Below are 15,008 nucleotides of genomic sequence, written 5' to 3'. Positions count from 1 at the left end.
TGGGACTGCTCATGCCCCTCTACTGCGTGGAGAAAGGGGTGTGGCAGGTCATACAGCAATACTAGATGGGCTCATCATGCAGCCGAACTAAATGCCTCGCATGGATGAGTGTGTGCAGGGGCTCAGAGACCAGCTGAGATGACCCACAAGCTTGGAACAATTCCTAGAGAGCAGCTCCCATGGAGTCCCGAGTTTCTCCAAGTTGTGGCACTACCCCCATTGGCTAAATCAGGTTTAGGGGGGCCTGGTGGGTTCGGCTTAGCTGATTGACTTTTGTAGCAACTTCCCATATTGAAGGCTTCGCACACAGGGGCCCAGTTGGCCCACAGACAGAGCTTGGTTATGGAGCACAGAGCAGGCCCCAGTAGCAGCAGACTCAGAATAGTGATATGGTGGGTCACCCTGACCAGTACCTGCCACTGGACCGGTCATTGCCAGCGCCACAAACATCTCAAACTCGACAAAATACGTGCCACCATTGCAGACACGAGGCAAGATCTGCACACAAGAGTTTATGCAATAGCAATCAAATTGGGGCTACTACGAGATGATCAGCGAAAGTTGGCAGACTTGGCATGCTTCACATGAGATCAGATTCATCCGACCATGAAGGATCTGGAGGGTCAGATTCACTCCCACACATGAAGGTCCAGGAGCTAGAGGCCTGAGCAGAGGATTCAGAAGGAAACTCATTCTGGAATAATCTCTGTATAGTAGGCCTTCCAGAAGGGGCAAACGCAACAATCATGCGCAGTTAGAGACATGGCTGATACAGAAGGTAAGCTCTGGGCCAATTGTCCTCCCATTTCCCCAATTGATCGCGCAGTCTGAAAATGCACAGGTGTTTATTTTCCCTGAACTATGCCATGGCCATGCAGTACCGCAGGGCTTCCTTGCTGTAGGTAAAGCACACTGCGACAGTTAGGTATTCACTATTCCCTCCTCTTCCTAGTCAGGCTCAAAGTAATGGTCAGGAATACAAGCCATTTCTTCACAGAACCAGTAGATGCTTGGGACCATGCCCGCATGCCAGCGGCATATGTCCAGTACCTCATGCTGAGGGAACCAGAATGCCTGCAGCACTGGTGAGTTCCATGAAGCTCCTACCACAGAACAAGCTAAAGAGGAGCAAGCCCATGCCTTTGACAGCCGTTAGCTTGTGGGCTGACCACAGATCGCCACCTGTCCACACTTCAGAAGATTGCCTGTCTGACATTGAATCCACTCATTAAGCTGACACTGAACTCTGTAGTTCTGCAAGACCCTACACTGCAAACAGCGGAAGAGATCCTGTGATAATCATCAAGTAGAAATAGCACAGTTTGCTCTGGAGAGCTTTTCCTTGATAACTGCCTGATCTTGCATACCATTAACTGAGAAGTAATGGATCTTCCCAACGAACTTGAATTAGGCAAAACATATAGTCCGGAGGCCCAAGGATAAGCTGGATAACCCGCTTGTCTAGCTCCTGGACTATGTTAGAGCACGCTAGTGCACTCTCAGAAACATCCCATTCATGGAAAATGTTTCATTGTTTGGGTGATCACGTGTTCTGGGTTCGTTTGTTGAATCTTGCGGTGTGATGTCATTCCTTTCCACAAAATTTAGCCCCAGTGTCTCAATGCATGGTCAGTTCTGTGGCTTAAAGTTCTCCTGGGGTCTTACTCTTGTGCTGTAATAATTAGACCGCTAAAATTAATAATCCCATAGAAGGTCTGTGGTATGGGCACTACACAGAAGAGGCATGAAGTCCAACAATATCTTCGAAGGAGGGGCGCAGATAGCTTTATTACAAGAGACTCGGGTGTCCTCTCCTCCCGCCACACGACTGCAGAATCGCTGGCGAGGGCAATGTTTTTTGCACCACATATCCTGGATTTGTACTGGGTGGGTTGGTCTGGTCAGTCCGGCAGTCCCCTTCCGCCTCATGGTAACAGATTGACCCGGAGGGACGTTGTGTTGGTTGAGGGACAACTGGATGTCAGGGGGGACCCTATTCAAAAGCATTAGCAGTCCCAATGTACCACAACTGGTCTTCTCATCAGGTCTCTCTACAATACTTACTAAACGGGTCCACATACGGTGTATACTTTGAGTACTCGATCCATACCTTGACCATTCACCACACAACTGCTCCAGTAGCGACATCTGCGGTCCATCTTTATCACTGGCTGCCACAGTTCTTAATTGGACTGCTGGAGATTGCTCCACCCCGGCTCTAGAGACCTTTTATTCCCCTTGCACGACTTGCATGTCCCACTAGCCTGGATACTTTGTGACCCAGCTACCAGGCTTCTGGCAACAGAAGAAAAATATTTAGGGAGAACCTTCTCGGATCATAATCCTTTGCAGATACAGTTGGAGTGGGGAAGCACCACAAACCCCAGTCTCCACTTGGCAGTTGCAGCCTACTATGCTGGAAGGTCAGGTTTTCTGAGACGAAAGACAAGTCTCTCCCAAAATCTGTCAGAAAACTGGAGTACTTCTTAGTCAATAGAATGGGAATTAATGAAGGTTGTCCTAAGGGGCCATTCTATGTGTAGTTGTGGGGCGAGGGATGATCTTTTAAAGGACCTGGTTTGCACAGAGACATCCTTGAGTGCACTAGAGGCTGATGCTCGAGCTGACCGTGCAAAGGGTGCATTAACGGAGGCACTAGGTAGGCATTACCAGGTCATTGAGCTGCTACACCTGCATTTCCATGTGTAACAAGAAAAAATATGCATGTGAAAGGGGACAAATCAGCTGAATATTAGCCAGGCTTGTGTAGTGCCACTCAAAACTTGCCGATCACAATGGTCAGGCTTTCCTTGGGGCATATGGCCACAAATTAGGTAGATATCCATAAGGTATTCACCGCACATTACCAAGCCCTAAAAGATCCACCGCTTTTGGACCAGCAGGATGCCATACAATCCTTCCTGGCTCCATAGACCTACCAGTGACTCCATTGGACAGGGAAGTTCTAACATCGCCTGTCACCTTGCAGGAGATAAGGGGGGGGCCCAATAGGGGAGCAGCAACCAGCATGAAACCAGTGCTAGATAGGTTCCCCATCACATTTTATAAGGCATACAAACACCAATTTGCTCCCAAACAGCTAGAATTACACCATGATGCCCAGACGGAGGGCAGACTTCTGCCCATTGTGTGAATCCCTCTTCCAAATCCAGACAATACCCGTTGGAGCTTGCCTCTTACAGTCCGGGGCTATGCTGGAATTGGATTATAAGATTGAGCAAGGTCATCGCGGGCAGGCTGTATGAACATATACACCCAGACCAAAACTGCTTTGTACCTGGACGGTCCATCTTAAATATCCACCGCCTGCATAGAGTGATTGAACAGTCTTCAGTCCAGTGGCCATATGATGCGTTCATGGTGCTTTAATTGGATGACCGTTTTTGACACGATGGATTGGGGAGAACTGTTCGGACAGCCTTTAGCATTACAGGACAGCTGCAAGGTTTAATCCAGCTCTTATATGATGAACCCTCAGCGTGGGTGAAAATTGGTCATTGCATCTCCCCTCCTTTCTCGGTAAGCAGGGGAGACGTGGCACGATTGTCCCCATTACTTTTCGCCTTAGCAATGGCGCCTTTGGCCCAGAGACTCCAGCAGCAAGGTCAGGATTTGAGTATCCCACTTAATGAAGGTCCATGTTGTCTCGTATGCGGCCTATGTACTAATCTACATAGAGAATATCCAGGAGGGCAGAACATAAATACAAGCCATATTACAGGAGTTCCATGCTGCTGCTGGACTAGGGGTAAATTGGACTAAGTCTGGTCTGCTTCCACTAAATCCAGAAAGCCCTCAGTAGTATTTCCTAGTAGTTTCTCACCAACTGTGATGGGAGTCCTGCATCTTTCGCGATTTAGGAATAGACAGTGAACGGTAGTCTTACTAGAGACTTAGTATTGGTGTCCCCAAATGGCTTTCAGTAGCACTTTACCGCTTATATACAGAGTAGAGTATTTTTATCCAAGATGGTTATGCTCCCTCGTATGCTCTATTACTTTCATAATCTTGCTGTCCATATTCCCAAATTCACATTTCACATATGACATTCACTGCTGGGAGCTTCATTTTGATTAAGGGGAGGCAGCGGGTTGCGCTTAGTAAGTTGAAACTGCGTGGAAGACAAAAGGGGGTTGGCAGCCCTAAACTTTGAACATTATCAGCGCAGAAGCGTGCACATTAGCTGGTGGGAGACTCACTGAGGAACTGGATCTTCCAGTAACTGCCCGTGAACATCCGATACTCCAACAGGCCATCCTACCCCATATGCCAGACTTCCACCAAAAGCTAATGGGACGTTACAGATAGCATAGGGAAGTCTTTATTGTAGTCTGCGACTCATCATGCAAATACTCCCCTGAGATCCCATTGAGCTCTATCACTTCATGCAGTGACATGTTGGACAGGGCCAGTAAAGAGACCTGGGAGGCAGTGGGAGTAGGCACATGTGGTGCGCTGTTCCAAGATTCAGCACTCCTGGCCTATGATTAATTACAAGAAGAGCATGAGCTACTGGCAGGCCATTTTCTAGCTCATAGCAGTTTGCTGGCATTTAAGAATTTGTGCATCACAGACCGAGCCTGACCAACATCCTCGGATTAATACGCTTTGCATAATGGGTAGTGGTCGGAGACTCACTGCATGGTCTGTTAGCGCTTTAGCGTACACCATACATGACCCGCAAGGTGCGACCCGCAGATGTAGAGGGAGGGAATGTGGGAAGAGAACACAGTATTCCGCTACCCTTTCCTGGGATAGGAGTGCCCTTCCCCAATAATCTAAATTTCAATACATCCAGCATAATACCCTTCATAGGGCCTACCTAACCCTAGTGACACTTCATTAAATGTTTGGGTCCGCCTCTAATTTTCCCAGTTGTCAGCAAACAGGAGCAGACATGATGCATATGTTCTGGAGCTGCCCGAAGGCCTCGGCACTATGGGAAGCTGTATCTACTGCACTAACAGGGGTGACTGGCCGTGCAGGTACATGCACTTTGGAGGGCCCATTAAGACTGTTCAAACACCCGAAAGCTGCAAACAGGTTCACTGATATACATGGATGGATACACGTGGACTCAGCCATGAATTGGAAAGCCCAGACGTTACCAAGTAATAGCTCATAGGAAACACAAATGAGGGCAGTCAGAGGCACTCAGGCAAGAGCAAGCTTGTGGTCTGCAAAAATATCCCATAGTGGCAGAATGGGAAGTTCCGTTAGACTTAAACCTACAGTGAGGGCCTGGTTTACTAACTCACATTTACCAAGGAATTAGGGCACAGATCCTAAAACTTAAACTCTGGAAGACTTTCATTAGCCAGAACAGGCATCACATTCAATCTATGAAAAAATTGAACCCTGCTTAGGTATTCCTGAGACAAATTCAAATTTCACAGGCCAACTCTCATGCTTTGCTCAGTAGACATATCCCCATGTAACTCTCCCTGCACTGTCATTTGGAGGCTCTGCTTAATCCGTTGCTGTTCCCAGAATATGGAACAGTCGTCTTCCATATATTTGGGTCCCTTCTCTCCTTAAACATTTTGGAGAGATCTTAAGACCTCTTTTAGCCTCTGCATTTCTATTTGGCCCCTAGTTTTTATCCATAAGTTTCTTCAATAGCATCAAGAAGTCCATGGGGCGCATGCACTGACAAATTAGTGTTTCTCCATTGGACCATTAACTCACATGGAAGAGAACGTATCCTTTTCAAAAGTAGTAATTACGGTGTTGAACTAAAGGATAGCTTAGCAGGTGTGTAGAAATGGAGGTCTGATAATCCACCATAAAGGTTTGCACCCCACGCAAGAATGGGGTACAGCTCAAGTTAGGCGGTTCAGGAGCCTCAATATCTAGGCAGACCGATACGGATCACTAGGTTACTCTGCACCAACCCAAATTAGAGGGCAACAAAAGTAAGGTTACAAAACGCCAATCATCCAGTGGGATGGATACCATGCATAATTTACCAGTCATAGCATCCGCTCAATCGGACGCAGCAATCGAGAAAAGGTTCAACTGAGCTTCAAAAACAGTTACAGGGTCCATGACTGGGCTCCAGTAACGCACTTCTAGAACTGTCGGAATACTTCACGTTCAATCAAGCCTGCAACTAAACAGATTCAAATTGGACAATGCAAAGATAATTGCATGCTAATCTATTGGAAAAAGAGCAACTAATCTAGTGGAGAATGCACTTCTATCTTCACACAAACTCGACAGGCAGAGGCTCCTACTTTTTCTTGAAGGAGATCCCACACAACTCGCACTGACAGGTGGCCAGCGTCCAACGATTTCGCAAATAAATTTCACTGCGAGATGCCCAAATGGAGGCGTTCTGGGCTCCCTCGGGTGCCAGAATTCAGGCTCTCGAGAGAGAGAGGTGACAGATGGCAGCCAATCTCCGTCACCCCTCAGTTGACGTCAGCACTGCAGCCGGTTCACCCAGTGGGACACCCCAAATAAAGAACGGGGGCCCACATGGGGCCCCGGCTGCAGTGCTGAGGTCTGGCTTTAAAATAAAAAGCCACTTTATTAAATTTAGTCATCACATAATAGAAACGATGGTAAGAAAGAGAAGATAAGAGCAGAGAAAGAACAAGACAAAGCATGAAAGACTAGCATACAAGTATTACGAACAGTAGTCCCTGAAATCGTAGACCAGTCAATAGGGACAAGAATTGTGCCACCAAGTAAAGCTGTGTAACCCAAAGGCCAGCTTTGTGGCCTGAATGGATATTATTCCAAGACATTATAGTCTGCTGGAGGTGCTCACATTTTGTAGTTCTCCAGCAGACCACCAGCTGCTGCCGGATGAGATGTGCCCATCTGTTACCTCACCATCTAGAGTTTGGCCGATGCCCACTCAAAGGAGACTAGGGTGAGAAACGTTTAGTAGCAGATTCGGCCATCAAGGGTTCAGATCATTTAACATGAGCTTGTTGTGAGAAGGCCCATACGTCCTGCTAAGAAAGATGTAATAGTGTGCAAAAAAGAGCAACTAATCATCTAGTGGAGGACGCACTATCTTCACGCTTGCTCCAGCAACAAGCAGAGGCTCCTACTCCTCCTTGAAAGATCCTACACCACTCGCACTGATAAGTGGCCAGCGTCCGATGGTTTCGCAAGTAAATTTCACTGCGAGATGCCTAAATGGAGGCGTTCTGGGCTCCCTCGGGTGCCAGAATTCAGGCTCTCTCGAGAGAGAGGTAACGGATGGCTGCCAATCTCCGTCACCCCTCAGCCGGTTCACCCAGTGGGACACCCCAATAAAGAACAGGAGCCCAAATGGGGCACCGGCTGCAGTGCTGAGGTCTGGCTTTAAAATAAAAAGCCACTATATTAAATTTAGTCATCACATAACAGAATTTAAAAAGGTAAGAGCAGAAGATAAGAGCAGAGCTAGAACAAGAGACAGAATTAAGGACTAGTATACAAGTCCTACTAACAATAGCCCCTGAACTCTTCGAAGACAGGTCAATATGTACAAGAATTGTGCCACAAAGCTGTGTCACCCAAGGGGTTTGTGGATTGAATGTACATAATATTCGAGACCACAATATAGAGTCTGCTGGAGGTGCTCGAGTTTTGTAGATATTCTCCAGCAGACCACCAGCTATTGCTGGCTGATGTGCCAAACAATAGCCTCACTATTTAGAGGTTCGCTACCGCCCACTCTAGGTGGTGCTCTTTGGTCAGCGCCTGAATATTTCATGAGTAGATTTCACTGCGAGATGCCCATATTGAGGTGTTCTGGGATCCTTCTAGTTCCAGAATTCAGTCTCTCTAGAGAGTGAGAGAGAAAGAAGGAACAGATGGCAACCAATCTCCATCAACCCTCAGTCGACGTCAACACTGCAGTCTGTGAGACACCCCAATAAAGAACAGATGCTTACACAGGGGGCACTGGCTGCAGTGCGGAGGTCTGACTTTAAAATAAAGCCACTTTAATAAATATAGTCATTCCATAATACAAATACAAGTAGTAAAGGCTGATAAAAAGAAGATGGATAACAAGACTGAATTACTGACAAGTCCTACATCAGTCATCCCTGACTACTAAGCAGAAGTCTGGCAAACCGGTGCAGATCAGGCCCTGCCTTCAAAGCAATAGTTGCAAATGAGTTCTGCAGTGATTCACTGTCTGGATTGCAAAGAATGGATTAATTTAAAGAGGGTATATTTGTTTTGACCCAATCTCATGCTGTGGTCCACTTCAAGCGAACACCAGCCCAATTGAGCCAAAGTGCTCTATTTTCGGCCGATGAGTGCCAGGAACGAGAGTGCAGGTTTGTCAGGCCCAGAGCTAGGACTCTACAAGAAGCTCCATTTCTGGTTCTCTTACATGAAGCTCATGGTCCTACCAAGTGTGCGGCGAGGAGCTAGCCACTGACCAAACGAAGTGTAAAGCACAGCAGATGGCAGGTCATATTGAAAAGTGAGCTGACGATAAGCACCATGTAGAGCAGTACAAAACAGCTTAACTTGCGACACGTACAATGCAAGATTGTAGAGATCCTGGAGTGGACATTGCAGCACTGCAATTGTGGTGGTCCGCACTGCTTCGTCCCCATTCCAGTGTTTGGTGAAACCTTCATTGTCCCATCATAGCTCTAGACAGATGGTCCATCCTGACCTACACCCCAAAATTCCAGAAAGGGTACTCCAGCCCTTTTAGGGGTAGAGATTAATATTTGCAGCTTCTGACCTCAAGATCTGGTCTTCAAAATCTTCACTTTTAAAGTCACAATAAAAGTTAATCAGGACCTACTTTTTGCCCTAACAGGTAACCTGCTTCTTCATAAATTAGAGAACCTTCTGAGTAACAAGTGAAGTTTATGAGAGGTTATGAAGTGTGAGCAGCATGAGGTCAATATGGTCAATGTTTGAACTTGGGGTTGTAATGTTCATAGCTGATCAGGTGTTAAGGTTTGTAGAAACTGATGGGGATTGAAGCATACAAAGCCCCAAAAAACCTACCGCTTAACACTTCCGTTCCGAACCAAAGTTGGGCTTGTATGTGCAAGAGACTACAGTGGCCAGATGGCTGGTGCAATAGTCACTGTATACTTGAAGAAACATACTTTGAATACATGCTTCACCTAGGTGCTTACCTGACAACGATGAATTGTCACAGAAGCCAACCCAGGATGCATAGTCTTGAGTCCACCTGGTTATATTGAGTGTTGAAAATAGAGAAGGCCTACTCATGTCAATGAAACCACCAGCAGAGAGAAGTGTTCAGTATTAAAAGGAGAAATACAGGCTCAAGCAGTCTTCGGTAGCAGATTATGGTGACCAGACCCCGTGGGGACGGGCGGGACGGGGGGTAGTAGTGAGCTTCTGTAGAATAGGAAAATACCATTAGGCATAGGACAGATGGAAGGTCGCAGGCCTGCTTGCAAGAACATGACGTATCTGAGAAACAGTATAGAAACGGTAGTTCAGAGGCACAGAATTGTGGGGGGTTAGGATTTTCCAGGCAGCAGTTGTGTAGGGAGTATAGCATGGTTTGGCTTCAAGTATGCGACAAGTCAAGGATACTGCTAACTAGTGGTAACTGATAACATGTGCACCTGAATCGTTTCAGATATACTGTCAACAAAAACAGCTAGTCGCGTGTAACTTGATAAAGTGTTCTGCTTTATCAGGAGTTCATTACCATACAAATGTATGACAGAAGTCATGCATTAAAGATGTCCGTTGAGCTCAAATGCCAGTTCCACAGAGCCGAATATTAAAAAACAGCAAGCGTGGAAGATCAAAGTCTGTACTATTTTGCCAGGAGAAGTTGTGTTGTCTGTCTTCTGCAACAACCCGATGCCTTTTTAATGCACCAGTAGATACTCCCTGCCCCTTTATCTCACTGTTGCAGGTTTTTTTCTCCTGTCTAGTTTCTCACGGTCATGATTTTTCCGTCTTTTCCTCCTACACCCAGTCACCCATCCACCGTTTTTCTTCCCTTGTTCAGGAAGAAAGTCTGATTAGGAAAAACAAATCCTGACCGACCCCCAAAATGAGTGCTGGGGTGTTCCATCTGCAACCGCTGACTCAAATTCAGCCCAGGGAGGGGTTTTGAAACCAGCATTCACTTAGTAATAGCTTGAAACCGTGTATTCAGTCTCAAACTTTGGCAAGGAGTTGAAGAGGCAGCAGTGGAAAGAAACACCAAGCTGTCCAAGTAGCTTCAGTAAAAAGCAGATTAGGCCCTGCTCCGCTCTCCAGAATTCAGAAGTGTCTCTAGACAGTCCTTTTAGCATCTGATTAAGGAGGTCACCCGTGTTTAATCCCTTTCGAGATTTACACCCTTGCGATGAACCCCAGAATCTGGAGCACAATGGCAACAGCTGGTCTGAGTCAGAGCCAGCACCATTTGGTACCAAAGAGATGAAGCCAGCAGATTTATCACCAGCTCCAAAAATGGAGACAATGTTGTTCAGAGTAAGCACTGAGTGTAACCTGTTCGGACCGCAGTTTATAGTTCACTAGAGATCCTTTCATTTAGACTGGAGTAGTGGATTTCAATAGGTCCAGAGACTCCACGTTAAAGTAGGAGCTGTGAAACCGCGCATGTGCAAACCCACCAACGCAAGGATGACAAATCAAGTTATGGGGCTCAAGAAGCTTAATATTAAGGCAGACTGGTCTGCACCACTATGTTGCGCGGCATCTCTGCAGCAGCCTAAATGAATCAGGAAACAAAAGCAAGAATTTAACACATCAACCAAATAGAGCCATCACACACAGGACGTGGAGTGCAGAGCTAGTGCTGGCCAAGTGGAATCATGCAAAACATACGGTGTGCAAGAAAAGTGGGTGGTAGAGCGCATGGCAACTGTAGAAGGCCGACTTCAGGAAGCCAAGTCTCCTTCCACGCAGCCAACCAGGCAGTTCCCTGACCCACCACACTGGACACAGAAAGCATCAAGAGGACCACACTTCAGTTTGCGGACAGCCAGCACAACACATCACCTACACAAGAGTAATGTTCTATGCTCAAGCAGTCAAGACAGCAAGTGTGTGCTCCACAACGTTCTCGGAGCCAGCTACAGTCACCATCCCAAACTCTTCTGCACCAACCACCGGCTGCCCCCCGAAACAGCATTCACCCACACAAAAAAAAAAACCTTCCCTCTTCCCCTACCATTCATCCACGATACCAGGAACACACACGAGGTGAGAATCAAGAAAACTTACCATGTTGTGCCCTCCAAGCAGGTCCTTTCAGGAGATGCCACCTGCACAGAAAGTTTCAGCAGGACAGTTACGCAACATACAGATTCACAAACCCCCAAAACAACCCTAAATAATTAGCAATCCTTCTAGGAGCAACGTGTAAATCCCATTCCTTAAGAAAATGCAGCCTCAAAACACTTCCCATGTACAATGGACTCGAGTTACACATCCTGTGTATCTGGGTTTTACCTTTCACATAGCGCCCCCCACTACACCAAACTCGACCGAAAAGGCCAGATGCGTTTAGAACGGAGAGCTTTTATCCGCCTACCGCAAACAGTACAGTTATCCGTAAAAGGAGGATTAAAACGCCCTTGCCACCTGGAGGCTAGATGAAACTCGTACTCCATACAGCGTCCTCGATGCTTGCTTCGGTCCCTTCCTGGAAGCGCCGAGAATATGATGCGTCCTGTTTAAGAGGAAAACAGTTAAAGCGACCCTCAACCAACTCCGTACCCAGCAACATAAAAGATTTGTTTACAAAGGCCAAGCCTGAGATTTGCCCACCCTACACAATGCATGCAGTTAAACCCCATGCACACTGCATGCAGCACCTACCGCTTGTACGACTCGCCTCCCCCCCCCCCCAGCCCACGTAGTACATACAGAGTGAGTACCGCAAGGGACTCTGACCATTTCCGGGGAAAGATGCGGAGGCGCAAATTCAGTTTAAATCTACCCGGGGGGGGGGGGGGGGGGGGGGGGGGGCGGAGGCAACGCAACCGCTGATGGTTTTTATCGTTGTAACCAATCTCTACCAGAGCCAGCTGGCCTGTAGACCACCAAGAGCTATTCCCGTATCATCACCCCCAATGACCAGCACCATCGACCCCTTGCAGCAGCCTCCAGCGTCGCCGTGCGTGTATAGCTTTCCCATCCACAAAGGCCAGCCGGAAGTGCGGCCCTCGAGCACGGCCATATTACGCCATTACCGAACCTGCATAGAAATAGACAAATATTAACCATGGACACCTGAACAAAAATTCGGTTTAAAGGGGCACCTGATTCCACGAGATAGTAACGCAACCTGAAGGGCCCCAGGTAAAGTAAAAAAAAAACAAAATTAATGCCGATCTGCACTTAAACTGTACCTGGGCTTTTTTATGCTGCGCCGTTACCTGTAAACTTAAAATTTCGAGACTGCTCTAACGCATTTAAAGTGCACATACAAAAATATACGGCTTCTGTTCAATTTATAAATCCAAATTAGAAATAAATAGAGTTCCATCCGGAATTAAAATTGTAATGCCTGAACAGATTATGAATCTCGACACCTTTAAAGGTTTGTCGAGTGTGGAAATAAGATGCGTAACCCTAGATTAGCCTGAAAAAACAGCATTTAATATTGGGCAAATTAATTTAAAAAAAATAAAATAATAATAATAATAATAATAATAATAATAATAAAGTGGAGGGGGGCTAAACTTCTTAAACAAGGGCAAATGAGAAACGCAAGCTGCACACCAGTTGAAACAAACTAGTTTAGGGTAATTGGATCAACTTGTAAAATTCCGTAGTTCAACCTAAGTAAGAGCCCGTCACCCTATGACCACATTCGCAAATATGGCTTCAAGTGGCCCCAGGTCTTGTTTGACACATGTATCCAGGCCTGACCTGTTCGCCAACAAAACGTGGCATTCTCAGTTCATAATAACTAAAGAAAGTCACCGAACGGGAGGGTGTTATGTAAAAAGCAGGACTAGCTAAAAGTGTCCAAAGCAGAAACTCCCTCGCTCAGCATTGCTAGGCAGAGATACTCACCTTCACCCTAGATTCGGCTTGGCACAATTCAGTACACCAGCAAACGAAGGGCTGCAAACAAAAAGCAGATATCAACCAACAACCGGAACTGTTATAAGAACACCACTATACGATTTAGTAGAAACACCCTTGGGAAATAACCCAACGAAACCTCGCTCCCATAGGTAAAAACCACCCAAAAATAAAAATTCACTCAACCCTCCAGCAGCAGCACACTTTCAACTCCAATCCTACTCACGCACACTTACAAAACTCGTCTCTGCCCTCGTTTAAAATGCAGATGAGTCTGTGGTCACATGACTTCATTTGTCCTAATCAGAGGCCCCCTTAGATAACAAACAACACATGTCCAGGCTACTTGTTCACTTCTCAGCCAGTCGGAGTCCCTTGATAGGGGGGAGCCACATCCCCCGCCTTTCAGTCAATCAGATGTTGAAATGAGATATCAAGCCACGCCTGTCATTGACACTTGACCAACGGATAGCCAACCAGAGTCCAATATGGGGACGAGGCACCCATGCCCTTATGAGTTCGCCATTCTAACCCAATCAGATGAAACAAATGGGATAAATATCCACACCCTGGGGGCAACTTGGCCTCCCAAAAACAAATTAGAATTCCTTGTTGGAAAGCCTACCGCCATCCCAGCCAGTCAGTGCCCTTCCCTCCAGCCAATCATCAAAGGAGGCTTTATCCTCAGTGTCCAGTTACAATGGAGCAGCAGCCAAATTGCATTCTGGAACTGGTAGTGTTCTTTTATTATACGATTAAAGGCAACCAAGTCTACATGTCACAGAATGCAAAACACCTGGAATGGAGTAGCTTGTCACAGTGAATTTCTGAAGGAACGAATCCTGTACCTGGGCAGTGATTTACATACTGGGCAGTGGTTTTATTAAATTATGTATTTATAATCCACTTACGCAGGTCATGGATGGTACAGAATGCCAGCCGCATTTGAGAGAGAATGCAGTCTAGATGAAAACTCATTTGAGACAAAGTGCCAGGTTTACAATCATTTTGTGCTGGGTTTGTGTTACAAAGGTGACACAGAACTGCACCAAATGTTTTTTTTTTCACTTTACTTTCCAGCACACAACCTGTTTTGCCTGGAATGTTGCCTGAAAGTTACATAAAGCATCGCAAAGTGCTACATCAAAGGGGCGTTCCTTGTGTTCTGCATGGACGTTCCAGTGCGCCACCCTATGACACAAAACCTATCTGCTAACTACAGTACACAGGGTTATGCACCAAAAATAACACCATTTGAAAGCAGGCATTAAAAAGGAGAAATGTTTATACTTCTAACTTTACCTAGTTTGCATGTGTGTTGCACTGTACAGCACACATCAGAAGTGGGAAAAGTTTTAAAGTTTGTCTAGGCATAGTTATTTGTATGCTAGGCTCATGCAGTCACTTTTGTGCTATGGTGCAAAGGTGTGTGGTGCTAACCAGCCTGTGCGCTAGCGCTGAGAGAGCTCGATAGTGCCATATCTTAGTACATATGGCACCTCCCTGCTCTCTTCCTGTCACGCAACACGGCGTGGCCACTTGGGGTGCTGCGTTGCATTGTGCGACAGTTTGGTAAATCTGGACCATAGTGCTTAGCAGAAGCGTTGTCTGTGGTTTGTGGAGTGATTTCATGTTAATTTCCAGACAAAGACAGTTCCAGAGGGAGGAGCCAGAGTGCGCAGAGTTCTGCCTAATACAGTTTTGAGGCAGAAGTGGGAGGCTGAAATCAAGAGTCCGGCCGTAAGGGGTGAAAAGTTTACACAGATGATGAGGTACTGTCAAAGACCTTGTGAAATAGGCAAAGGGGGTTGTATTCAACACTTTGGCTGTCTGTCAATAAGAATATACTTTCAAGTAAAGAATGAGTTTATCATTAGCATTTTCTGCTTTTCAGATTACATGCTTTTTTTTGCTGAGCTGCCCCGTAAGCATAGGATTGAAGGTGTGACTTCGCGGGGAAAAGTAAGCTATGCTTTGCA

The 15,008-nt window shown here is 46.4% G+C and overlaps 1 protein-coding gene across 12 annotated transcripts in view; it reads right to left on the bottom strand.

Moving 5' to 3' along the window:
• LOC146856420 (uncharacterized) overlaps positions 1-13,400 on the bottom strand; it is a 36,313-nt gene extending 22,913 nt beyond the window's left edge. For 3 of the 12 annotated variants that reach the window (XM_085650737.1, XM_085650738.1, XM_085650732.1), the window contains exons 1-5: positions 13,216-13,257; positions 13,018-13,068; positions 12,064-12,193; positions 11,578-11,665; positions 11,218-11,258 (exon numbers count right to left, since the gene is read on the bottom strand). In XM_085650737.1, the coding sequence (XP_085506863.1) occupies positions 11,218-11,258; positions 11,578-11,665; positions 12,064-12,175 (241 nt within the window). In that variant the 5' untranslated portion in view covers positions 12,176-12,193; positions 13,018-13,068; positions 13,216-13,257. The other 9 variants (XR_014980948.1, XR_014980945.1, XM_085650736.1 and 6 more) reach the window with 7 other exon arrangements.
• Positions 13,401-15,008: the final 1,608 nt, after the last annotated feature.

The sequence above is a fragment of the Triturus cristatus genome, chromosome 4_1 (genome assembly GCF_964204655.1).
Source record: "Triturus cristatus chromosome 4_1, aTriCri1.1, whole genome shotgun sequence".
NCBI classification, from domain to species: domain Eukaryota; kingdom Metazoa; phylum Chordata; class Amphibia; order Caudata; family Salamandridae; genus Triturus; species Triturus cristatus.
The sequence above is the reverse complement of the archived record's forward strand: the minus strand, read 5'-3'. Positions and strand labels throughout refer to the sequence as shown.